The sequence below is a fragment of the Penicillium cataractarum genome (genome assembly GCF_028827025.1).
Source record: "Penicillium cataractarum strain IBT 29864 chromosome Unknown utg000001l, whole genome shotgun sequence".
NCBI lineage: Eukaryota > Fungi > Ascomycota > Eurotiomycetes > Eurotiales > Aspergillaceae > Penicillium > Penicillium cataractarum.
In genome coordinates, this window is record NW_026622737.1 from 2,166,586 (window position 1) to 2,190,294 (window position 23,709).

Sequence of the window (23,709 nt, forward strand, 5' to 3'; positions counted from 1 at the left end):
TATCCATCATTATCTACGGAGTATCCCTTCCACAATAGCCGGTGTCCCCTCCCATTCCCTCTCCCTTTTCCCATTCCGTGATCCCCTCTCCCTAACCATCGGACTCTTCGAAGCCTCAATCTCCTCTTTTATACCATCAACATCAAACCCACCTTCCCGATACGCCTTAATAATCTCCATCCTAGTCCTTTCCGCCTTGGACACCGGCCTCTCAAGACCTATAGTGCACTGCATGACCTTGCGAGTATACAGCACAACGCCTATCTGGCCCAACATCCGATGGAACTCGGCATTAATATTGTCATAGCTCCCATTGAATTCAAAGGGTTCTTCGGTAGACCAGTATACCCGTGCGATTGTGCCGATTGAGAATTGAACTTGGTGGCTGAATAGGAGGACTTCGAAGAGTCTTGACATGCGGAGACCTTTGATTTTGGGGGGTTTGTTCTTTTTGTATGCCTGATTAGAATGTGTTAGCTATATGCTGGAACATTCGGTAGATGGTAGGTTGTTGAAGGGATGCCGCTTACGGGGATAGTGAGACACGCGGCCGTGTCGCCGCCTCTAGCGTGGTAAAGATTGAATAGACCAAGTTCTGGAGGGGGAGGTTGTTGGACGAGCATCTTGCGCCAGCTAGCATCTTTTCGTATAAAGCGAGTCATACTCGAAGGATCTTGAGTCCATTTTAAATCGGAAAAGTCGAATTTGTGGCTCCGCGATCCGTCCTTGGGTGGGAAGATGGGAGGAAACGACTCGGCTAATAGCGGGTTGATTGTCTTTTCCTTGGTGCCCCATTCGGAATCTTTGATTGGGGTGAAGAATAAAGCCTTTTGGATTGACGGTGACTTGGCGATTAGATTCAACCAGTCCCGGCAGACGCGTTGGGCGGAGGTAAGAAGCGTGCGCATGTCTGTATGAAGCAGAATCATCTCTAGGATTTCTGGGGTTGTCAGAACTGGAGTAGTCATGACTCTGGTGGTCTCTGATTCCGTGGTTTCTGCCATTGTTGTTGATGGACTGTTATTAAGACGGTTGGTGGAGAGTGGGGAAGAGTTAGGCTTTGGGGAGGAGTTGCATCAGGGTGCTACGGTCTGTTATCCCAGCGGAAGAGCCTCATCCGGTAAAGGCTCTAGCCCACCCATTATCGAATGCTGACTGCCTGAATGAGGGACTCGCGGTTGATTGCAGTATTGCCAAAGACTCGAATTCAAGCTAGACAGTTCTGTCAGATTGAATTATTGGCCAAGTTCCAAGTTCTAGAGCGGGGCCGAATATGTGACCATGGAAGCTGCCTGAGGCAAGCAAAATCGGCCATCATGCCTCGTATGCTCGTTTAGATATACAGTAGTTCATTTTCTAACCTAGATTTAGCTTAGATTTAGTTTTTAAATGTGAAAAAAGTATCTGTAACCAAGATCATCGCGGGATGTCGCCAAGCCACCGGATTCCTCTTGGCACCGCTATTGTTAGTCTTAATACGAGAGGCTGAGGGCTCTAAAGGCAACGATCAACAATTTTCTCGGAAATTACTCGTATACAGACTTGCAGGATTTCCAGAATTGAGGGTATAAATCCGGTATATTTCCTGCTCAGTTGCTCTGTCATTCTTCATCACTATCATCTTTCTTTGGGTTTCAAAAAGGCCTTCCCGATATGGTTTCATCACTTAGTTGGAAGAGCTTCCTCAAGCCAGCCAATATTGGCATCGCAATTCTTGCCCTCTGCTCCAGTTTCCAAACAGCATCAGCTACAGTCCCCTCATCAAAGCGCTTTGATCTAACCACTCCGTCCTACGACCTCTACCGCAATAAAGCGTTACAAGACTCGACTGTTCAACAGGGCTTCGCATTCGACAATACCAATCGACGCCTCTTCGTCGCTCAGCGTCGTGATGGTTCCTCGGAAACATCGGGAGACCTGTGTATTACTCAACTAGACTTTGATGGCAACTATGTTGGCCATATGTACCTGACTGGCTTTGGCCACGGCGTCTCCTTCGGCGCCCAGGCCGAAGGATCATCCACATATCTGTGGACCGAGGTTGAGGCCAACACAAATGGATACGGAAAGAAGCTTGCGCGATTCAAGTTCACCAATGGGGGCAAGATCTCGGCTTCTTCTACTTCTCTGAAGAAGTTCCAACCTATCGCTTCTGCAACCGAACACACTTGCTCTATCGACCCTGTCAACAACCGCCTGATCGTGCGATACAATCTCAGCGGTAAACATATTGCTGTCTTTGATTTGGACAAGGCGACCAGTGGAGACTTCACCAACCCGCTGGCCAACTTCAAACATCCATCTGAGAACACCAAATCCGATACGTTCCAGGGTTATGCTGCCTATGGGCAGTATATCTATTTGTTGACTGGCAACTCATACGATACCTCTGGGGGTGTGGTCAACTCTGAGATAACCAGTGTCAATATGAATACCGGTGCTGTTGTGCAAGGTCCAACGTTGACGAAGGCTGGATCTACCCTGTCATTCCGTGAACCGGAAGGATTGGCGATCTATAAGACTGTTGGTGGGGAAGTTCGCCTTTTCTTGGGCTTTGCTTCAGGGAAGGGCGGTGATCGGAGATCGAATTTGTTCTACAAGAATGTTTTGATTTAGTCCAGGGCATGTTTGAATTAAATATTTGTTATCACCGAAAAATAATCGAGAACTTTTCATTTTGCCTTTCTCCGGTAGTCTGTATTTGCGTCGGCAAAACGGTGTGACGTGATGCCGACCAACCATTACCGATTCCCTTCTTCCCCGCAAAAGGTCCATCGTCATCACAAACCACCTATGATTCTTAAATCAATTTGGCTACCAGCCGGGCAACTATGACGGTGACCACACATCCCAGAGATCCTCCCCCATTGGGAGAATTAGCAGCTATTATTCAACGGTCGCTCTTGGCCAATTTTGCAAGCGCCTCCGTGAGCGTCGTGGAATGTCCCGACCTTCGCCAGCCGCCATTCCACCTGGCCAGCTCTGGTCTATCAGGAAACCCCTGCATCGCCGATGTTGGCGGCCAGGCTAATCTCTTTCCACGTCCCAACTTTGACGCCAAATTTGACCTTCGCTCTCTAGCGAAGGACATGCAGATGACGGAGGGAGAAGGCGGCTTCTTGATTGGTGCTGGCGCAGCACCCTTCCACGACACAGGGTATAATGCCGAGCTTGCTGTGAATCTTTACACTCCACCGGGACCTCACGTAGGGACTAGTGACCCAGATATTGATCAAGTGAGGAATGGGACTCGCATTATCCAAGTCAACAAGGATGGTTCGCCATGCTGCGAACCCATCGGGAGCCTCAATTGTGGACTTATGGTCAACCTCTTCGGATCTACTGGCGATACGGGACCAGTTCTCAAGATCACTGCTCGAGCACGGACGGGCGACAAGAACTTTACCCATTGCATTCGGCTTGGTCTAGCAGATCACTACGGTGACTCGAGACCTATCAGTCTTGGCGGGGTATTCCTTTTGAAGGCGGGCAAGGCCAAATTCCACATCATGCCGGATTTCCCCAAGGAAGAGAATCTGCCATTCCGAGATCGTGAACAACTAGAAAAGAATTGGCTTACGTATCATGATTTTGGAGCCCCCGTTATTTGCCTGACTGTGATGCACAGCTCTGATCCGGAAGGGTTGGGGCTGAGAATGGAGCATACGCACTGTTTTGAGGTGGATGGCAATCGGAAAGGAGGGCATTATCATTATGACTTGCAAGATGAGGGTGAAGAGGTTGAATACGAAGCTTATCTAAACGTTGCTTCGACCATTTACCGAATCGATCGGCCAGGAGCTTAAATTTGAAAAAGTGATGTCTACAGCAGCGACTATGAGCTCCGACAAAATAGAGAGACATATGAAATGACATCGATTGACCGCCGTGGAAACAATGTGAATGACATATCTTGATCAAATACAATCCGTTACATTTATTTTTGATCCGAAGGCCAATTTTATCTATGGACAAAGCTATCACCATAAATAGTAGGATCAAGCAGTCAGCACGGTGGATATCAAGACGCAGCCCCACAAAATGGCGCTCAGCAACTCTCCCATTGGTTTGATGCTCGCCACGCCAGACCAAGTATAGCAAAAGGGGCTGCGCAAGTCGAAAAAGAAACCTCCGTTTCAGCGATGCTGAGTGGTCAGTGTGAAATAATCCAGTTTTTGGCCCCCATCTTGCTGCATGCTGGATGGGGTCGGTGTTTGCCATCATCGGTCGCGCTCTCGCGCCCACGGGGTTGAACCCTGGTGATATTTTGGCGGCACTCCCGATCTTCTCGGGTCCACGATCCACGGTTCGTATGGCCCTACAGCCCTAGGAGGACATATAGTTCTCAATGGACCCGTTGAGCTTGGCAGCCAGCATCGCTGGAGTTGCAACTGCCGCGTTTCAGATCATTGGGTACCTCGGAACGGTCGCTGGGGGAGGCAAAGAGCGGCTATCACTTCTTCAAGAACTGTCGAATTTGTGGATCACCATCACGGCCCTTCAGGCTCAACTTGCCCCCGATGGAAATGTCGTTGATAAAGAGAATTTCCCATCGCAATTACTGCCGCTGTTCGAGTCTGATGGGATCTTGAAAGAGCTCGACGGTCTGGTCAAGGATGTTGAGGATAAGCTCAAGCCTCGTTCCACGCGTGGAAGTCTTCGGCAAACGCTGGCTTGGCCGCTAGCCAAGGCGGATGTCATCCAAATGGTGGCCAAGATCTCACGGATGCAGCAAACGTTACATTTTGCCCTTGAGCAATCTAATTATGCGCTCACGCAAGAGATCCATCGAGATGGCCAGGCAATGAAAGCCACCATGGACGAAACGCGACTGAAGGAGATGATTAACTGGTTGTCTCCACTGAATTTCATCGCAAAGCAAAGCCTACTCTTCAAAGAGCAGCATGAAGGAACTTGTAAATGGTTCCTTGGATGTGACGAATTTCGAAGATGGAAGGAGAGTGAGAACGCGATTCTATTCTGTCCGGGAATTCCAGGGGCTGGCAAAACCATGCTGTCATCCATCGTGGTTAACGAACTGGACAAACTTCGACTCAGTGAAAAAGGTGGTGTCGAAAACGCGGCAATCTTGATGCTGTACTGCAAATGGGACGACTCGCAATCTCAGTCTATCAACGGTCTGCTGGCAAGTTTGGTCAAGCAGATTGCCCAGCGTTATGGAGTATTTTGGGAAGGGACCTCCGATATGTTCTCCAAGCATAGCAAGGCCGGCACGAGCCCCGGGAGTGATGAATTTGTGTCGACTCTGAATTCTGAGCTGCGACACTTTCCAAAAACGTTTATCATTGTGGACGGGCTCGATGAGCTGCGAGATGAGAAAAGCAGACTGGTGCTTCTAGAAACCCTCACATCGCTCGAGGCAAAGGTCAATATAATGGTTACATCTCGACCGGTTGATAACATTACACGACATTTTGCCGACATCGAAAGGAGTATCTATTGCGATGGCTGTGGAAAGCCCGATCAGCGCTATCAATTCCATTGCTTTGACTGCGATGAAGCAGTTCCTGACGGCTTTGATCTTTGCGAAGAGTGCCATGACAAAGGAGAACGGTGTGGTCACAAAGGTCACATTCTTGTCAAGCAGTTCAACAGCATCAGAATTGACATCACCGCCATGGAGCAGGATTTATTAGCCTATGTCAAGTGGAGAGTTGGCTCGTCAGACTTTCTGCAACGTTGCGTGGATACCAAAACGGGCCTGATGGCAGATATTGTGGAGACCGTCGTTGAAAAGAATGACGGGATGTTCCTTCTGGCAAAATTCAATATGGATACGCTTGCGTCCAAGCTTCGGCCTGGGGAGGTGGTTGAAGCACTGAATTCCCTTCCAAAAGAGTTGAATGGTACATACAGTGATGCAATGCTTCGGATCAAAGACTTGCCTGAAAGCCAAAAAGAAGTGGCGATGGACTTTCTTCGATGGGTCGTTTTTGCTGAACGCCCTTTGGAATGTCGTGAGATCGAGCATGCAATTGCTATCTCGGACGGAGATCGTGACATTGACCCTGATAACATCATTCGAGTGCAAATCCTAGCCTCAATGTGTGCCGGGTTAGTGAAATTCGACGAATCCGACCGCGTCAGACTGGTCCACTACTCAGCCAAGAATTACTTTTCCGAAACCGAACATCAAGACCGCTGGTTTCCTGAGGGTGCTATCAAACTGACTTCGAACTGCTTGACCTATCTCATGTTTGACCCATTCCAGCAGGGAGCCTGCTCTGGCCCTTCTGAAGCAACCGATTTTGACGCGAGGGTTCAGGCATACCCATTCCTTCAATACGCTGCAGAGCATTGGGGCAAGCATCTTCTCACAACTCCTCGCGATGATCTATTTGATCTTGCACGAGCGCTTATTCTTGATCCTCAACGTTTCGCAGCTATATCGCAGGCTTTGTGGTATTTCGATGATGAGGATTCTGCTAGCTGGGCCGGCAAGGATGGCAGTACTCCTCTGCACCTCGCTACCCACTTCGGCTTGAACAAGTTGGTGCTCGAGCTCCTTGCTGGTGGCATCGATCCTAACGTTCGAGATTTGAATGGTGTTACACCTCTGGCTTTGGCCGCTATACGTGGTCTTCATGATGTAGCCTCAACTTTGATCGCTGCTGGTGCAGATGTGAACTCCATGGACAATCTTGGAAGCACTCCACTGTATGGCGCTGCCCAAAATGATCATCAATCAACAGTGAAGGTCCTCTTGGAACAGGATAATACTGACGTGAACCTTCTCGTTGGAGAATTTACGCCGCTGATGACTGCTGCATACCAAGGATACCTTGACGTGGTAAAGTCTATATTACGCAAGCCTGGGCTCGACATCAACAAGGGCTCTAGGTCTCGCGGAACAACTGCGTTAATGCACGCAGCTCTTGGTAACGAGAAGGAAGTTGTCGAAGTCCTTTTGGCCCACCCTAACATCAACATCAACATCCAAGATACAGCAGGCTCGACTGCTCTACTCATGGCCGCTGAAGATGGTCATCGCCGAGTGGTAGAAACCCTTCTTGACCATGGTGCGGATACCGAAGTCCAGCAAGAGGGATCTTTTGGAACTGCTCTCAATCGAGCAATTGATTACAATCAGATACCCGTTGTTGAACTACTGCTTGATCGAGGTGCGAATGTTCACCATAAAGACGTGTTCCAACGGGGAATGCTTCATTCTGCCGCCATCAACGCTCAAAGCGAGATTATCGATATCCTGCTGAAGTTTGATCCAACGTTGGATGTCAATATGCAGGATGTCAATGGAAAGACAACACTTCACGACGCGGCCAGGTCGGGATCTACAGCGACAGTAAGAATCCTTCTTACCCATGGTGCCGATCCAACCATTAAAGACAACTATGGCCGCACACCCATGTATGTCGCTCGCGAGACAAACAAAAATGCTATTCTTGAAATCCTTCGAGAAGCAAGACTTGCAGAGAAAAAGCGGGCAATGAGTGACACTGAGCTCCCTCAGCCTCCTCAACGAACCGCAACGGGCACTATCATTCAATCGCCCGTTCGGACAGACACAGAGTTTTCCGTTAACGAACCTTTGCCAATATGGGCATTATCAAGTGCCGAGTCACTTGAAGAGCTCCGTGAACGACTTCCAACTGCCACCGCAGCTGAGATCAGTGCACAAGATCCAGATGTCGGTGACTCGGCTCTCCATTATAGTGCTACTCGCAACAACTCCGAAATAGCTCGCTTGCTAATCGAGCACGGCGCACCTTTGAACCTACCCAACAACTACGGCCGTACCCCTATACATTTGACAGCGCTTTATAACAGCGCGGAAGTTGCGGATATTCTCCTGGCTGCAGGTGCTGATGTCAACATAAAGGATGATTGGGGCGAATCTCCCTTGTCGACAGCCACAGGCTATGAGGAGAGCATCAGTGCTGCATTTATTGAGCATGGTGCTGTCCTGCCCCAAGAACGTCGCGAGTTGAACACCATGCTCGATCTAGCCGTCATTTATGGGAAGGAAAATGCTGTTCGGAGACTGGTTGCAGCAGGTGCGGAAGTTTGGAGAAAGAATGCACTGGGGCATACACCATTTGCCTTGGCACGGGTTTATAACCACCAAGACATTGCCAACCTGCTTTTGGAACTCGGGAAACTTTCTGATATGCCTTCGTCGCAAGAATCCATTACCGTAGCTGAAGAAGGAACCTCGCCGTCAGACCCAGCTGAGAAGACACCTGCTGTCGAGTCATCTCCGACAGAATCTCAAGAGACGATGGAAACTTTGACTGCCTCTCCAGACTCTGTGTCGTTGTCTGGCAACCCTCCTACGAGCCCCGACTCAGAAAAGAAGGGCTTCGACTCAACGGATTCCCCTGTGAATGAAGATATCCATGAAGTGACAAGCGTCACAGCCAAGCCAACGGTGATGGCGAAGAGCAGCATGGCAGGCCAGTGGTCAAATGTCATCTCCCCCCACAATTGGGTCCTTTGGATCCTGATAGCAGTATTGAGTATAGGTGCTGCTGCATTGTCTATATCCTGATGAAGAAATGCGAGATGGTGAATGGGTTCTGTATGTACAAAACAATTTTCATAATTCATGACTTCTTAGCAGTCACTCGGGGTATTGCTAGGCGTATCCACCGTGTGTTCCCACCCATTGTATGTTTTTGATAAAAACGGTAGAGATTTCTGTCTCCATGCAAACCCACTTCCACCCAGAACTCGACTATCAAGCATTCCGTCGTCTAGATTGGTCCTATGGCACGACCCGGACCCATTGAGTTGTTATAATGAAGCCACCAGTCATCCATGTCAGGGAAATTTGTCTGAAAATCGAAGCTCGCCATATTTTCCATCCATCCCGTTTCGAAAGTTGCATGATGCTCCAATGCCGGCGATGCATGGTAAATTGATTCTTGTGTTGTCTGCACTGGAACTTGACATCTCACGAGGAGCCTTTCAAGCCCCTCAGCTATAACGACTAGTAGATGTTGTCGATGCATGGATTGAGTGGTTGCCTTCAGAGCGACCACCGTTTGGGAAACGAGTGACAGAATCTTGGATGTATCAATCCTGATGACGGCCGCGTATTTGGTGGCCACTTTGAGCAGGAAAATGACGGCGAACGCGAGCATTGTGTCGAAGTATAGAGGAAGACCGTTCATGAAAGATCGGAATTCTGCGTCAGATACGATGACTCGAAGAATCGACATGGCGGATAGAACACCGGCATTGGCGATTTCTTCCAACTCGGGCGAGAAACATTGGGTGGCATTCTCACCAGCGGGAACGCCTCGGAATGTGTGAGAACAAAGGTAAAGTTTGGCAAAGTGAAAGTGGAAACCCACGCCCTTTTGAGGATAGTTTCCAACTCTTCTGTTCTCGCTGAAGCTCTCATGCCAGTCGGCAAACCAGGTATCCAATGCAATCGAGTATCGGCGTAGCTGGGGGATCGTTTCAGGGGCAATCGCCGTATCCACATCGACGCCAAACGTGTCAAATACTTTGCCCAGAATAGACCACTCTTTTACTTGACTGATCAATCTTGCATCATCCTCAGTTGCATGCTCAGTATCCAGCAGCCGACTGGCGGAATCGATGATAAAACCCTCGCGAGACATTGGAGGCCGACCGTACGCCACGGAAAAGTGATGATCGCACACGTAGACAAGGTAGTATATTCGAGCCTGGACGTAGCCTTCTCGATCACCTTTGAGAGCCTTGTAGATTCCACTATGAAGATTTATATCGGATGCAACTCGAACCGCTAGTTCAAATCAATAATTTCCCCTCCAGAAAAGACTTGAACAGACGTACCGTTTCCTATCAAGGCCCATGAAAGCTCATGCAGCCAGAACGCACCAATGCAAAGCCCCCGAATATCGTCTGGGTTTGCATTTTTCGAGAATACTTGCGAGGTCACAAGGTCTTTGTACTCTGCATAACAGGTATCAAACAAGTGACCCAAGGACGGCGAGTGGAGAGCCCCCACTGTGCAGACCGCTGCCGTCAATAATGGTGATGCGATTCGCACCGAATCCAAACTGATATGATCACCCAATATGCGATACAAGAAATGATCCAATCGTAGATGGTATGTATCAAATAAGGCTAATGCTTGTCGTAGTGTGATGATTCCTGTTGATATCAAATCCGGCCTCCGAGAAGTTGGGAGGCTATTTGGCAATGTCGCTCTGATATTCTCCGATAGGCAGGATGCTGGTATTGATGCTGGACCCCCGTGAGGATCCATGATTACCTCCCAAGTCTGTGTCGGTTCCTTTTCTTCCCTTGATTGCGGTTCTGGGCTAGCTGGTTGCTCTGCATTGGCCATCTCAACAGCGGGCGGGCTCATTGATTCTGGCTCCTCCGGCCGCGGTTGAAAATCAAGGTCGGATAAGTCGACCTTGGCCGCAATCTTTGCAATTGTATCTTCGAGTCTTTTGATCTTTTTTACAACCGCACCTTTCCATCTGGAATCAGTTAGTGGTGTATTTACCCTTCAGGCCGATATGTTACTCACGTAACATCTTCTTCTAGAAGTGTTTGCAGGCTGCGATTAACAGCACAGGGTAAACCTCGCTTCTTGCACCTTGAACACGGGACTTGTCCATCTCGCATATGGCATTTTACCTTTTTCATTCATGAGCCATAAGTAACTCAACAAAGGTATTGAAGATACAACCTTTTGTTTTCGGCATGCCACGCAGGCGGTGATTTTGCGAGTGATATCAGGCGGCTTACGGTCGCCAAATGATTCTCGTAAGGCAATCACGGCTGGCGGTGAGGACAACGACACTTCTTCCATGATTATGCGACGCAATGCAGGGGTACTCTACTTGATCTCGCTTGACCTGCTGCGAATCGGAACCGGGACGTTGCTAGCCGCCGGCTGAGCTCACTGCTAATCGCATTAGATCGTCCAAAATAGGCCAAAAGCAATGCATATTACCTCTTTTCCGAGTAGTCCGAGACTCCGAATACCTGTTGGTGGTTCCAGAAGGACGAAAGGTACAGCAGGACTTCGCACCGAAGGTATCACGAGCAGCGGAGCCAAGCCGAACGCACGTGGGGGCGGGAGTGGTTGGTTCGCGGCCAGCTAAGGACTCCCCGCTTCTAGTCGATTTTAGTACAATTTTCTAGGGCCATTTTGAGCAAGATGAATTCACTTGAATTCATTTGTGTAATAATGCCCTACTAAGGGCACGCAGTAACTACTGTAACCCACTTTTTTAGGGAGGAGAATATTCGTGCCATTGTCTCATATCTTGCGTGAATGCCTTTAGATCCTTTTATGATTTATTGATGACTCGACCCCATTGACCTCGACTACTCGGTCATTTGGTGCCGCGTCCTCCTGCTTGCACCTGCATAGATTGATCTGCAGGTTGGATGGTTGATTCCAGGACCAGCCCTTTATTCTTTGTCTTGTAGACTATTTAGGTCTTCCCCTTCTTCTTTTCCTTCTTCTCTAGATCATCTTTGTCTTCATGTCTAGATAGACCAATTGGACTCAGATCTCTCTTCTTGCTTCCTTGCGCAGCTGTCCATGACACCACCATTTATATATAAAACTGGCTTCCTTATGAGATACGGATCTCTCTATAAAGATCGCTACTTACAGAGTAGAAGGCCTATTAATCAGGTAAGGTTGAAAAGCACTAATTCGAGTTCGTGATAAGACTATTTCTTAAGGAGTTCAAAACCTACCCTTTATAGTACTAATTTATATATAGTCTTCCTCCATAAAATAGAGAAAGGTACACAGGACCGTGTATCTTTGTCATTTGAAAAAGTCAGGGATATCGGGATTGGAAACTCTCGAAGCCCCGAGAACTTCACCTCAGCCTTGCCCAATGCTCTGAGATTTAGCTCCATTTTGGTCCCAGTTCTCAATAGTCGTCTCGATCAATTTCGCAGGCAAGTCCGCATCTAGCTCCGCCAACGGAAATTTCCAGGCATCCGCTACCAATTGATTCGGGTGATAGAGATCTGGAAAATGAAGCTGCCACGCTGCCTTTCCAGATGAGGTATCGGGCTCAAAATTAAATCGAAAGTTCGGGCTATGTGAACATTCGTACAGTATGTACTTCAAACGGGGCATCAGACGAGCTGCGTGGCCTAGAGAAATCAGGGTTAGGTGGAAATAGTCGCTGTGAAAAATAGGCAGGGAAATTATGCCTTCTTCCAAGTCACAGATAATCCTCTCCCAGTCCTCGATTTCGTCGATTTCCATTTGGTCTTAGGGTGTTGGATGTACAACCCACTGGCTTATATGACGGAAGTATCAGTAAGACCAACCATAATTTCCCCAACTCAAATTTTCGTGATAAATAAAGATAGCTCGCATGATAGCTGCGCTACCTTGTGTGAAGCTATACCTAAGCGTGAAAGATCCCGTAAATGATAAGGGTTCAACTTGAAGCTTTCAGCCTAGCGAGGGAGGGCTTAGGATCCGAATTTCTTCTAGTCATTAGCTAGAAATATCAATTGACTTTTCCATCTAGGCGATTTACACAATATATTAACCTACCCGATCACGCTCGTAGTACCCTTTTAGGTCTACAGTAATGCTAACTTATTGTTTAAATTTCCGAGTCAATAACACTTTCTCAGCTATTCAATTCAGACTGATGCGTAGTCCAAAATTGAATAAATGACTAAAAGCTCGATTTTCCGCACCTCGTTTATAAAAAAAAGATTTCGCTACGAAACTCTTGAGAGTCCCATGGCTAATTAGTTTTCCTCATAGCCTAGCTTTAAAGATAATGTTATGATTAGGATTTCCGTTGAGATCCATAGAGCGTGGGGCCTACGGTATGAGGTGTATCGATGGATGGTTGACGTGGTAACTTCACAAAGGATAACCTGAAGTGCCATGTTAATGAATACTGGACTTTCTTTCAGAAAAATCGACCATCACTCAATAAGTATATAGAAGCCGTGAAAATCAAATTGATAATTGAAAGGATAATCAAAGAACGAATACCGTCAAGCTCCTTTTTACCAGGGTTGGAAGCGGCCCTTCCCCGACGTATACGCCCAGCCCGTTGTATACCCGCAGTATCCCCGCTAATCGTTGATTTACGTCAAGATCCTAGCATATTAAGTTTAACGTTGGAGAAGATGCTTACAGTTCCGTCGTTGTCGCTTGTATGATAGCCGAGGGAAAATACCAAACGAATCTCCGATGTCTTCCTTCGGTTACCAGATGAGCCTTTCAAGGACACTGGAAAGCAAAATTTCAGTAATTTACGTCCTCGGCAATGCTTCTACTATTTAATTTCCATAGAACATGTCTTGCGGGCCCTGTCATTCCGTTTGTGGGGACGATCAGAACAGGGTCTGGGGGAAACGCGGGGCCCCAGGCGTTTAAAGTTCCAGGCCCACCGAAACCACAGAGCAAGGGTTTATAAGTAAGGTAAATCATCCGGTCTAATACCCAACCATTCTCTACCGAGTCTCTCATCAATTCAATTCTATATCTCGCCGTACAATATATCCGAAATGTCTTCCACGGCCGCACATGACGGTCCGGAACGTGATAGAAAGGATGGTGCGGTAGAACAGTTTCAACACGTGGAAAATACAAAAGAGCAGATTGAGGAAAATCTAGTTTACGAAGAGGATGAAGAGCCAGAGCTACATGCGCAGACTTATTTTGCCTTGGCTGCAATGTTCTTGCTGAATCTGGTTCAGGTTTTTGGACTTCTAGGTCCCCCAGCTGCGGTACTGTCGTCTTTTCTCCAATGGAGCAATCAAATAGCTGACAGGGGGCTTTATAGCTTTCCTATATCGAAAAAGATCTCAACAACACTGTCGCAGGAACTTGGGTTCCCAACTCCCTATCGCTAGTTCAAGCCGTCCTGGCACCTCTCATTGCATCCCTTTCAGATACATTCCAGGCGAGAAAAGCATTCCTTGTCGGGCCAGCTATCATCTCGTTTATTGGCTGTGCAATTGCCCCCGGCTCAACCGATATATATCGTCTTATAGCAGCACAGGTGCTGATCGGGTTCGGGTTTGCGACTGTTCCGCTGGCTTACTGCGTACCAAGTGATATATTGCCTAGAAAATGGAGGCCAAGTGAGTTGGATATATATGATTGGGCCGAATGAACAAGATTATCTGCATATTCTAACTATTATACAGTGATTCAAGCTTTCATCAATATTGCTGCGGCTGGGGGCGCTTGTTCGGGTCCCTTGATCATTGGTGGACTGACAAGAGCGAATCCCCACACTGGGTGGAGGAACTTTTATGCATGTGGCCCTCTCGACCTTCTTTCTTGGTCAGGTCAGAGCTAATAATATGTGAAGTGGATTCAAATGGCTCTTTGGGGTATGACAGCGATTGGCCTTTTCGTTGGATACAGACCCCCTAAAAGGCACACTCGATTTGATCATCTCTCGTTCTGGCAGAAGCTTGGCCGTGTCGATCTTCCAGGCTTTTTCCTCCTAACCGCCGGATTGACCATTTTCCTGACTGGACTCAATCTTGGAGGTGGCCTGTATACTTGGTCTAGTGCGCCGGTTCTGGCCACTTTGATCATAGGAATCCTCACTTTGGTCGCCTTTGGGATCTATGAGTGGAAATTCACCAAGACTGGAATCCTACATCATGATCTTTTCCACGGCGGAAAGACTGGTGATAGTGCTGGCCATACCTTTGCTATCTGCATTGGTCTTATTTTCATTGAAGGAATTCTACTTTTTGCTTTCGTGATTTTCTATCCGGTTCTGTAAGCACTTCTTTTCGCACGGGATCTGCTGGCTAAGATGCTAATAATGACTCCTTAAAGGACGGCGAGTCTGTTTGAAACAGACCCATTCCTAGAGGCGGCTCGACAATTGCCATATTGGATCGCTTCGGCTATCAGTACGGTGATCTATGGCTACTGTAGCACTAAGTTTAAGACTATCCGCTCCCCAATGCTGGTCGGCTTCATCATCTTCACTTGTGGTTTCATTGGCCTATCCACGATTCAACCCAAGAACAACTTCAGTGCCATGGCATTTGTCGCTTTAGCTGGTCTCGGCTTTGGATCTCCCCTGATCTTGGTAATTGCCGGAGTCCAGCTCTCAACGCCACATCATCTTATCGCAACAGCAACGGCAGCTACAACTTGCTCTCGGGCCATAGCGACCGCTGTCTTCACGGCTATATTTTCTGCTGCATTAGGCGCACGTCTTGATAAGTATATTCCTGAGTATGTTTCCAAGGCAGCCCTACAAGCGGGCCTTCCAAAGTCTTCTCTCGAAGCTTTTATCAAAGCCCTCTCATCCGACAACAGTGCAGCCTTGGAAAGCATATCTGGTGTCAATTTGGAGATCATCAACTCCGGCGTCAGCGCCCTAAAGCAGGCATACGCTGATGGGTTGAGGGTTGTCTTTATTATCGCGGTCCCCTTTGGCGTTTTGGCGTGCATTGCCAGTTTGTTTTTGGGAGATTTGAAGAAGGCCATGAATTACGGTGTCGATGCACCGATGGAGAACCTACATGCCAAGCGTCGCTCAGAAGCCTGAGGCGCAGGTAGGCTCAGCAGTTTGCTAGAGTGGTTAGCTTTGGGTGTTGCCTCCGTTGAACTCAAACTTCTAAGCTATAATAGTGCCTCGGCAACACGATTGGGCAATTTTGAATAACTTCTGGGATAAACTAAATCTCCACACTTGATACGATTCAAGAATTGTGACTTTTGAAAAGGAGTGCCGGAGAGACAAAATTTCACAGCGAAAAAATCCGTGAGACGGATTGTGCGGTTAATGCTAAGTACCCTTTCCGTCAAACTCAACTCGCTCAACATTTGAAAAGGCTCCATTACTAGAAAGGAGCATAGATAAGAGCCAACTGGTCCATCTCATCACCATCCTGTCCCATAAATCCAACAACTGCATACCCAGAATCGGCAGTATACGTGGTACAACTGTCGGTGGAGGTTCCAGCTTCCAAAGTGTTTCCAGCACTGGTAGTAGCCTTGATGTAGAAGTTCCGAGTCTCGCTGTTGTATGTACCGGTGCAAAGCTCAGTAGTGATCCAGTGCTCTCCGGAGCCGAGGGTCAGGGTCACTTCAGTGCCACCAGTTCCTCCGTGGCTGAAGGATGTTCCGTCGGTAAGTTCCAGTGCGACAGCATCCAGACGATTGGCGCCACGGAAGGTCAACACGGAAGCCTTGGGAGAAGATGGGATGTTGGGCAGATCATTGAACCAGGTTCCATATGGACCACCAGAGAATTCGCTCTGTCGAAGGGAACTCGACATAGCCCAAGTGAAGTTGACCAGAACAGGGTTGTGGTCAGACAAAACGTCACCCAGATAATCAGAGTCGGTGTTGAGGAACTTTTCGCCATCATAGTAGAAGCTGGTGGCAGAAAGGGTGACGATGTCAGATCCACGGTAGAGGACCTTATCGACAGTCTCGCAAGTTTCAACGGTAGACGGGTTGTCACACACGACGGCATCAGCTCCCGCTGTCGGATAGACACCGCTCATTTCCAGTTGAACCCAGGCATCAGTGAGGCTGTTCTGAGACTTGAAGACCCGAACGCCAGTATCTTCACTTCGAGTGTAACGACTGTTAGTGTCGCCCATCACAACAACTGCATTTCCGATAGACCAGGTGTCGATGTAGTCCGCCACTTGCTGCAAATTGCTATTGCGCGCAGTCTCGTCTCCATCTTCGGTGCTTGAATAGGAGTTAGAAGTTTTCATTGCCGCGAAGAATGAGTTCTGACTTACCCAGCATCGGCATGGACATTGTAGAAGTCAATGTATACTCCAGTGGATGGGTTCCAGCGCATGAAGGTGAATCCCTTTGGAGTAAGACAATCGCTTCCGGAATCATCAGAGCAGTCATCCCATTTCTCACGTGCGAAATCAACCCAATCGTAGTTTGAGACAGTGTTCAGTCCACTTCCAATACCCGCACCCCCGGAAGTGGCGGTGCGGTAGGCATGGTCATCGGTAGCGTAAATGTACGCATGGTAGTTAAAATCCTATTTATAATGTTAACGCATAGGTCTCTAAGCGAATGAAGAACTATTCACCTCCTGCATATGAATGATATCGTAGCCATATTCAGAAAAGTAGGTACCAATCTCTCCAGCGTTTTCAGTTTTAGATCCATTCACGTCATTAGACTGCAGAATAGAAGGGAGACCTGCAACATTGAAGCTCAGAGCGGTAAATTTGCCGCTGGTGGTCGTCGCGTGAGCAGACGCCGTGAAGAAGACACCAAGAACGAAAAGAGACCTCATCTTGCAAATCTGACTCTTATTTTCTCGCGAGGATAGCGTCAGATATTGAAGGATCTCATCGTCCTTTTATAAGATATTTCATGCCTGGATGGTGTTGGTGGACTTCCATATTCCCGGGAGGGGGGGGTAACGAAGCACGGATACTAAGTTGTGAATATGAATATTTTGAGCTAAAGTGGTTAGCTTGCAGACTGCGAACAAACTACTTGCGCCTTGCGTCTTGCCGAGCTATTCTCTGCAAAACGTGGACGCTCTTGCGTGTCGTGGTTGGGCGATGGGTGCTCCCTAAAATCCCTCGAGATATCGCGTCGCAAGTGACGAATTCTCGAAAAAGAATTCTAGATTATTAAACGAGATAGATTGAGATAACTCTAAGATGGGCTACCCCACGTGTCAAAAATAAAGTCGATGCATGGCTCTCCGACAAATTAAGAGTCTTGGCCCTGGAACGCATTGTGCCTAAATCCGCAAGTTCTCCGAGACTAGCTTCGGTTGGAGAATTAGCGTTCTTCAGCGAGCGGAGCATAAGCTACGCATTGGGTCGCTAAGCTTCGGCCACTGTACACCGAATGGCATAACTCAATGCATGTCGATACAGTATTATCTATGCTTTTTGCCTAATAAGGATACTTCCCTCCCGATTAGATATGCAGGTCGTTGGGTATCTGAAGGATGTGAAGAAGTGCGATCCATATGAACAGGGGCATTCTGAAATCGTGTTTGGAAACAGCTTTGAACTTGCAAGACATCACCATGAAAATGAAAACACGAATAGATGCCTCTAGAAAAGCCTGCCTAGATAATTTGGATGTCTCGAACATCCGTAGCACCTTGTCTCTACTACTTGCGATAGACGCGAATGTGCATGGGCACTGGCTTGTAGAACCAGAAACCGCTGGTCTCTAGATTCTTCTCGGGACTCAATAACTCAAGCCGGTACGAGCGAAGCAGCTCAGGGATGACCTTGTATATTTCACACAATGATATCTAATCGAGAGTCAGCTCGGCCAGCGAATCATGTCGGAGAGTAATTTGCACTTACATTCTTTCCCATACACATTCTTGATCCAGCTCCGAACTATTACCAGAGCGGTTAATTCATGTTCTGAGTTTCGTCTGAATCAACATACCTGGAGAATGTATTTATTCATCTTATCAGCGTCCGGCTTCAGCCATCGATCCGGGTTATATTCCTCCGCATCGTCTCCAAACACCGTTCTGTCGAGTTGTACGACTGTCGGGTTGATCCCCACATGGACTCCACCGGGGATCCATTGCCCAGAAATATCACAGCCTTTGGACGGCACCTGGCGAGGCATTGTAAGCGCTACGCTTGGATGTAAGCGGGCGCCCTCCTTGATACAAGCGCTTAGATACGGCAATTTGCTGGCTTCATGGTATGAAATATACGGAACACTCAGCTCGCCACGGCTTGTAGCTTGAGTGATCTCGCTGTTGAGAGCTGCGTAGACGCCTGGATTTCTCAAGATATGATACAAAGTCGTGGACAAGTGAATTGCCGTTGTATCACTGCCAGCGAAACTAACAAAGTCTTAGTTTCTCGGCTCGTAACTCGGAGTACTATTTGCACTTACTATCCTCCAAAGGCCTCAAGCTTTACATCATCGATCTGAAAGTCAAGCTTTTCGCCTTGATCCTTGTGGATGTTGAATACTTTAGATATGATATCAGTACGTCGGATTGTGGTGTCATCAGGTTCACTCGACGCTTGGACATGACTCTTAACAGCAGAGTCCGCTGTGGTCGCTAAACCATCCAAAGCAGACAGAGCCTTGCGAGTCTCGGCAAACAACACCCCAATAAACATGAAGAAAGATCGGAGGTATGATGGCATGACAGCTGAAATGGCCATGGCAGGAATTAGGGTATCAGTAGACTTCATTATACCAAGCTGGTCGCCATTTGCCTTCATCAAGCCAAACATTTTACTGAAGTAAAGCTCGCCAATAACATCGTAGGCATACCTTGCTTTTGTTAGATATCGATGAAAAAGAATGATGAGATGAGTCACTTACATCCGCGCCCACTCGAGTAAGTCAATCGAACTTTTGGAGTCCGCGAAATCTCCAAATTTCTGTAGCAAGACATCTGTGCATTTATTGACGTACGGCTCTGACTGAAGGATGCTCTGCATATTATATACGCCGTTCACTATACGGCGCCTTTGAGCATGGACCTTTTCATCTGTTGATGTGAAATGATCGGGGTATCGGGCTGTTGAGGGAAAAATGTTTAGTTCTGGTCAGAGATACTTACCTATCAAGAGATCTTACTGTATGGTGCGCGAAACGCCAAATAAAAATCGGTCTATTGAAGAGTCAGCCTACTTCCCTCTAGCGACCGGCATCTTCATTGCCATTTCCTTTCCCTGTAACTGACCTTTGTAAAGCCTGAATTCACTCCGTATATAGTTTTGATGGCCTCAGGGTCGCTTATCGCAAGCTCATTTGGAGCAATTCGTACAATACGACCTATTCAACGGAAATCGATAGAGCCCAAAACAGAAATAGGGCGTGTGTCTTACCATACTTTGCATGCAGCAACCTTTGGGTTTCGTGGGGGTTGCCGCGAATCACGGAGCGCACAATCCAAGCTCGTGACACAGATGCCCAGAATGGACCTGGAAATCTTGCAAGTGGATGGAACACTCTCGCGTAAACAATCCATGTAAACCAATATGTAGCAAGCAAAAAGCCGAAACCCCGCAGCAAGCCATGGTAAGTGAGCTGCAAGTCCAAAAGTTCGAAGCGCCCCATGATTAATCGAAGCAGTTGGTAGAGAATATCCTATGGAAGGAAAGAAAGTTGTCAACGCATGTCCAGTTTTGACCCCCCGTTTCCTTTATAAGTGGGGCTAGTGAATTGCAATTCTTCGTACTCTATTGGTGGTACCTACATTCAATTATATTGTGAAGCGTTCTAGCCACTAATGTCTGTTCGGAATTACCATTTATTTCCATCCCCAGTCAGGCAGCGGATCGAGTCATAACCCAGCCAGAGGGAACTCGAGTCTCTACCCCCTGAGGCAGTGTGGATGCGGGGGTTACATGGTTCTTCTGCCCCAATTTAGCTGGTTCGTTCTCATTGCAAGGCTGTCGACTGAGCCGGTCTTCGATCCAACTAGCGTGAGGCTAGTGTCTTGGGCTTTGGGAGAACTCATGGAAATCAACCGTGCAGACGGTAAACTCCCCCCAATTAAGGTCAAAAGAACCATTTTAGGAAATCCCACATTGTATTAGCGATGTGAGGGTTTCTTCTCTGTACTATTCACGAACAATTGATTCAAGATATATGGCTCAGAAATCAGTCGAGAACTGGGGTTACACCCCGGTCAGGCTAATTTGGGGCCGAAACACCAAAGAATCTAATCCCTATTCTAGTTTGAGCACTATGTGATCCTGGCGTCGCACTTGAGATGACGGTCCGTAGCTCACGCGTAAGGTGATTCCTTGGCGGAATAGGGTTTCATCTTTGATCCGAAAATAACCTGGGCCACATAATCTCATATTCTCTGGGCGGACTGCCCATGGAAAGAATCCCTTTTTCTCTTCTGATGGCGATGGTACTAGATCCCACCTTTTATCCAGCATGCGATGCTACAGAAAGGGCATTATAATCCCCTTTACGCTGCTGTTGGCAGCAATCACTGAAGCATCGGACATGCCGTCCTGCGCAGTGAGAATCTTTCTAATCCTTGGGCTAGAATTATACTGATACTCAAATTCAGATTCAGTGCCTAAAAAGTGGAATTGAAGGCTCGACTTGTACATTAACAAACACCAGTTGTATTTGCGCAGATGCGGCGCTACAGACCAATTTGACGGCTTGTGTCCAAACCAACTGCACAATCAAGGAAAGCCTAAGTGGGATACCCCCAGTGTACTACCAGTGGGTTGTGATAAATTTTCTGATGAATATTTTAGCAACGGCAAACGCAACGGGTGCCATGTGCCATAACCCAATCCGCAACAAGTCCGAGGTTATAACTGTCACCAATTCTGTGTTTGGGGGACTGGCAGTTATTGCAACCTTGATTCGAAGCCTGGAATTTCGGAAACATTTTGGCTTCGAAGACGTCTTTGTGATACTTGGTCTAGTAAGGCATTGTTTGCAAGCAACTGTCGGTTTCTCTATTGACCGTTGTAGCTTTTTAGTGTCGCGATGGGCATCCTGGAGTTTCTGAGTGAGTGGTCTACACTTTCTGAACCCCAAAAAGTGCCAAAATACTAAATTATCAATTCAAGTGGTTGATGCAGGTTACGGACGGGACATTTGGACCATATCATTCTCGAACATCACTCTGGTCTTGAAAGTCCGTCTATGCAACACCAACCCCTCTATTGGAAATGCTCACTATTTTTGTAGTACAATTGGGTCGTGGAGATGCTATATATTGGTGCTATTGCCTCTATCAAATTGGCATTGCTCAATCTTTATCTCCACATTTTTCCAAACTTCGGACTCCGGAATGCGATATATATCGTCATGGGAATCGTGGTCGCATATTTCTTTGCCTTCTTCTTCGGAATTTGTTTCAACTGTCTGCCCGTGTCTTATATCTGGACTTCATGGACAGGTGAGACGAAAGGCAGCTGTCTCGACTTTAATAAATTCGGCATTGCGTGCGCCGTGATCAATATCGTCCTCGATGTGACTGTGATGGCCTTACCGCTCCACGAGATTATGAAGTTGAATCTTAGACCCATGAAGAAGATTCTGGTTATGCTTATGTTTTGCACGGGATTCTTGTGAGTGATATCAAGCTGGTGTTAGTATATACCACTGACAACCCCTTTAATTTCTAGCATCACCATTGTGAGCATCATCCGGCTCAAGTCAGTAGTGACATTTGCCCATACAGCCAATGCAACCTGTGCGTAAAATTCTCTATTCTTCAAGACTGAGACTTGAGAAATGTAATTTCTCTGACGTATAACTACAGATGATTATGTACCAGTTGCATACTGGTCACTGATTGAAAGCTACACAGCAGTGATCTGTGTCAGCATGCCGGCGATCCGCCGCCAGTTCAACCGGCTTCTCTATGCCTGTTTCGGCATTCCTGACTCACATCAAGATGCTTCAGCACCTTACGACAGAAGTCGGAGTCTACAATATCCGACGAGCTCCAATAACCTGTCAATTGGGAGGAATATCAAGGCATCTTCGAGTCAGGAGCCTCTATCTCGTCGGGATTCAGATGGGGTTGAATTGGTAAATGTCGATGTATACTTTGATAAAAGGACTTGAGCTTCTCTGTTCAATATTCCTTCGTACCAATGAGAAAATTAGAAAGAAAACGGTATTATTACTGTATGAAGAGGGCATTTGAATATGCTCGGGCCGTTGACCCATCGTGCCACAGAATGCCAGACCCACAAGAGCTCGCAGCTTCGCGGATCCGAAGACCTCCTCAACTTAAAATCTTCCAACCTCCCAAGCTATAACTCCCTCCTGAACTAATCTAAATTCTCCAGTGTCAATCAGCCTTTACATTTTCCTATTCTAATTCAACATGCCACCCAAACACATTGCTATTGTCACCAGCAGTACGCGCACCCCACGTCTCAACCCAACCATCACCCAATATGTCTATGACGTCTTAACCAACGATCCAACCCTCCCAACCCGTAAACCCTCCCCAACTTCCGCCGATACCATCGACACCGACCCACGCCACATCACATTCACAATACTCGACCTCGCCAAACAATCCCTCCCCCTTTACGACGAATCCGTCATCCCTGCCAGTCTCCCCGCGGACAACCCAACACCCCACTACACAAAACCACACACGCGCGCCTGGTCCGCCGTCGTCCGTGAATATGACGCATTCATCTTCGTTACGCCGCAGTATAACTGGAGTATCCCTGCAAGTCTGAAGAATGCGCTCGACTATCTGTTTTACGAGTGGAAGGGGAAGCCGGCGGGGATTGTATCGTATGGTTCAAGGGGTGGTGGGAAGGCGGCAGATCAATTACGGGGAGTGTTGACGGGTTTGAGGATGAGGGTTGTTGGAACGGCGCCTGGTTTGGCTGTGAGATTTACGGGTTTGCCTGTAGGTGCGGCGTCGGAGGAGGAAGTTGAGGTTGAGTTGGATAAGAGGGATGTGGAAGGGTGGAGAGAGTCTGGAGTGGAGGGGATGATGAGGAATTTGGGGATGGAGTTGGTTTGCGAATTGGATAAGGAGTAGCCAAGGATTCTTTGTATAGACTAGGGCGGAGTTTGAAAAAAATATGAGTTATGAAAATAAGAAATGTAATCTATGTGACGAAAAAAGGTACACCTTGATACCTGGACAGTCCCTAGAAACGGACGGTGACACCAAAAATTCTCGATGCGCAATAGGGCCATACGATCGAATATGATGTTGTCTCCACTGAATCCATTTAATCTCAGTAAAAGGCAATATCCTCACAAATTATAGAGTGTACGTTCGAAGACAG

The 23,709-nt window shown here is 47.6% G+C and overlaps 10 protein-coding genes across 10 annotated transcripts; 6 read left to right on the forward strand and 4 right to left on the reverse strand.

The window, feature by feature from the left end:
- Window positions 1-9: 9 nt before the first annotated feature.
- Window positions 10-1,004, reverse strand: N7496_000758 (uncharacterized protein; the record flags this gene model as incomplete). Its single annotated transcript, XM_056693689.1, has 2 exons — window positions 10-459; window positions 531-1,004. 2 exons carry the CDS (start codon window positions 1,002-1,004, stop codon window positions 10-12), a joined length of 924 nt encoding a protein of 307 aa, XP_056560418.1.
- A 649-nt stretch (window positions 1,005-1,653) lies between these two features.
- N7496_000759 (putative FacC-like extracellular signaling protein) lies at window positions 1,654-2,616 on the forward strand (the record flags this gene model as incomplete). The annotated part of the gene is made up of 1 exon (XM_056693690.1): window positions 1,654-2,616. One exon carries the CDS (start codon window positions 1,654-1,656, stop codon window positions 2,614-2,616), a length of 963 nt encoding a protein of 320 aa, XP_056560419.1.
- Window positions 2,617-2,831: 215 nt separating this feature from the next.
- Window positions 2,832-3,806, forward strand: N7496_000760 (uncharacterized protein; the record flags this gene model as incomplete). Its single annotated transcript, XM_056693691.1, has 1 exon — window positions 2,832-3,806. One exon carries the CDS (start codon window positions 2,832-2,834, stop codon window positions 3,804-3,806), a length of 975 nt encoding a protein of 324 aa, XP_056560420.1.
- A 542-nt stretch (window positions 3,807-4,348) lies between these two features.
- N7496_000761 (uncharacterized protein) lies at window positions 4,349-8,530 on the forward strand (the record flags this gene model as incomplete). Its single annotated transcript, XM_056693692.1, has 1 exon — window positions 4,349-8,530. One exon carries the CDS (start codon window positions 4,349-4,351, stop codon window positions 8,528-8,530), a length of 4,182 nt encoding a protein of 1,393 aa, XP_056560421.1.
- Window positions 8,531-8,735: 205 nt separating this feature from the next.
- On the reverse strand, window positions 8,736-10,798 carry N7496_000762 (fungal specific transcription factor domain-containing protein; the record flags this gene model as incomplete). Its single annotated transcript, XM_056693693.1, has 4 exons — window positions 8,736-9,757; window positions 9,808-10,463; window positions 10,514-10,526; window positions 10,735-10,798. 4 exons carry the CDS (start codon window positions 10,796-10,798, stop codon window positions 8,736-8,738), a joined length of 1,755 nt encoding a protein of 584 aa, XP_056560422.1.
- Window positions 10,799-13,497: 2,699 nt separating this feature from the next.
- N7496_000763 (trichothecene efflux pump) lies at window positions 13,498-15,515 on the forward strand (the record flags this gene model as incomplete). The annotated part of the gene is made up of 6 exons (XM_056693694.1): window positions 13,498-13,719; window positions 13,776-14,076; window positions 14,143-14,256; window positions 14,310-14,331; window positions 14,378-14,731; window positions 14,792-15,515. 6 exons carry the CDS (start codon window positions 13,498-13,500, stop codon window positions 15,513-15,515), a joined length of 1,737 nt encoding a protein of 578 aa, XP_056560423.1.
- Window positions 15,516-15,810: 295 nt separating this feature from the next.
- Window positions 15,811-17,243, reverse strand: N7496_000764 (endonuclease/exonuclease/phosphatase family protein; the record flags this gene model as incomplete). Its single annotated transcript, XM_056693695.1, has 3 exons — window positions 15,811-16,672; window positions 16,726-16,982; window positions 17,034-17,243. The coding sequence occupies 3 exons, from the start codon at window positions 17,241-17,243 to the stop codon at window positions 15,811-15,813; spliced, it is 1,329 nt and encodes a 442-aa protein (XP_056560424.1).
- An 840-nt stretch (window positions 17,244-18,083) lies between these two features.
- Window positions 18,084-20,020, reverse strand: N7496_000765 (cytochrome P450; the record flags this gene model as incomplete). Its single annotated transcript, XM_056693696.1, has 8 exons — window positions 18,084-18,230; window positions 18,286-18,321; window positions 18,374-18,785; window positions 18,839-19,228; window positions 19,280-19,478; window positions 19,538-19,571; window positions 19,644-19,735; window positions 19,789-20,020. The coding sequence occupies 8 exons, from the start codon at window positions 20,018-20,020 to the stop codon at window positions 18,084-18,086; spliced, it is 1,542 nt and encodes a 513-aa protein (XP_056560425.1).
- An 831-nt stretch (window positions 20,021-20,851) lies between these two features.
- Window positions 20,852-22,513, forward strand: N7496_000766 (CFEM domain-containing protein; the record flags this gene model as incomplete). Its single annotated transcript, XM_056693697.1, has 8 exons — window positions 20,852-20,938; window positions 20,991-21,126; window positions 21,187-21,359; window positions 21,410-21,446; window positions 21,508-21,575; window positions 21,629-22,011; window positions 22,069-22,136; window positions 22,206-22,513. The coding sequence occupies 8 exons, from the start codon at window positions 20,852-20,854 to the stop codon at window positions 22,511-22,513; spliced, it is 1,260 nt and encodes a 419-aa protein (XP_056560426.1).
- Window positions 22,514-22,778: 265 nt separating this feature from the next.
- On the forward strand, window positions 22,779-23,456 carry N7496_000767 (NADPH-dependent FMN reductase; the record flags this gene model as incomplete). The annotated part of the gene is made up of 1 exon (XM_056693698.1): window positions 22,779-23,456. The coding sequence occupies one exon, from the start codon at window positions 22,779-22,781 to the stop codon at window positions 23,454-23,456; it is 678 nt and encodes a 225-aa protein (XP_056560427.1).
- Window positions 23,457-23,709: the final 253 nt, after the last annotated feature.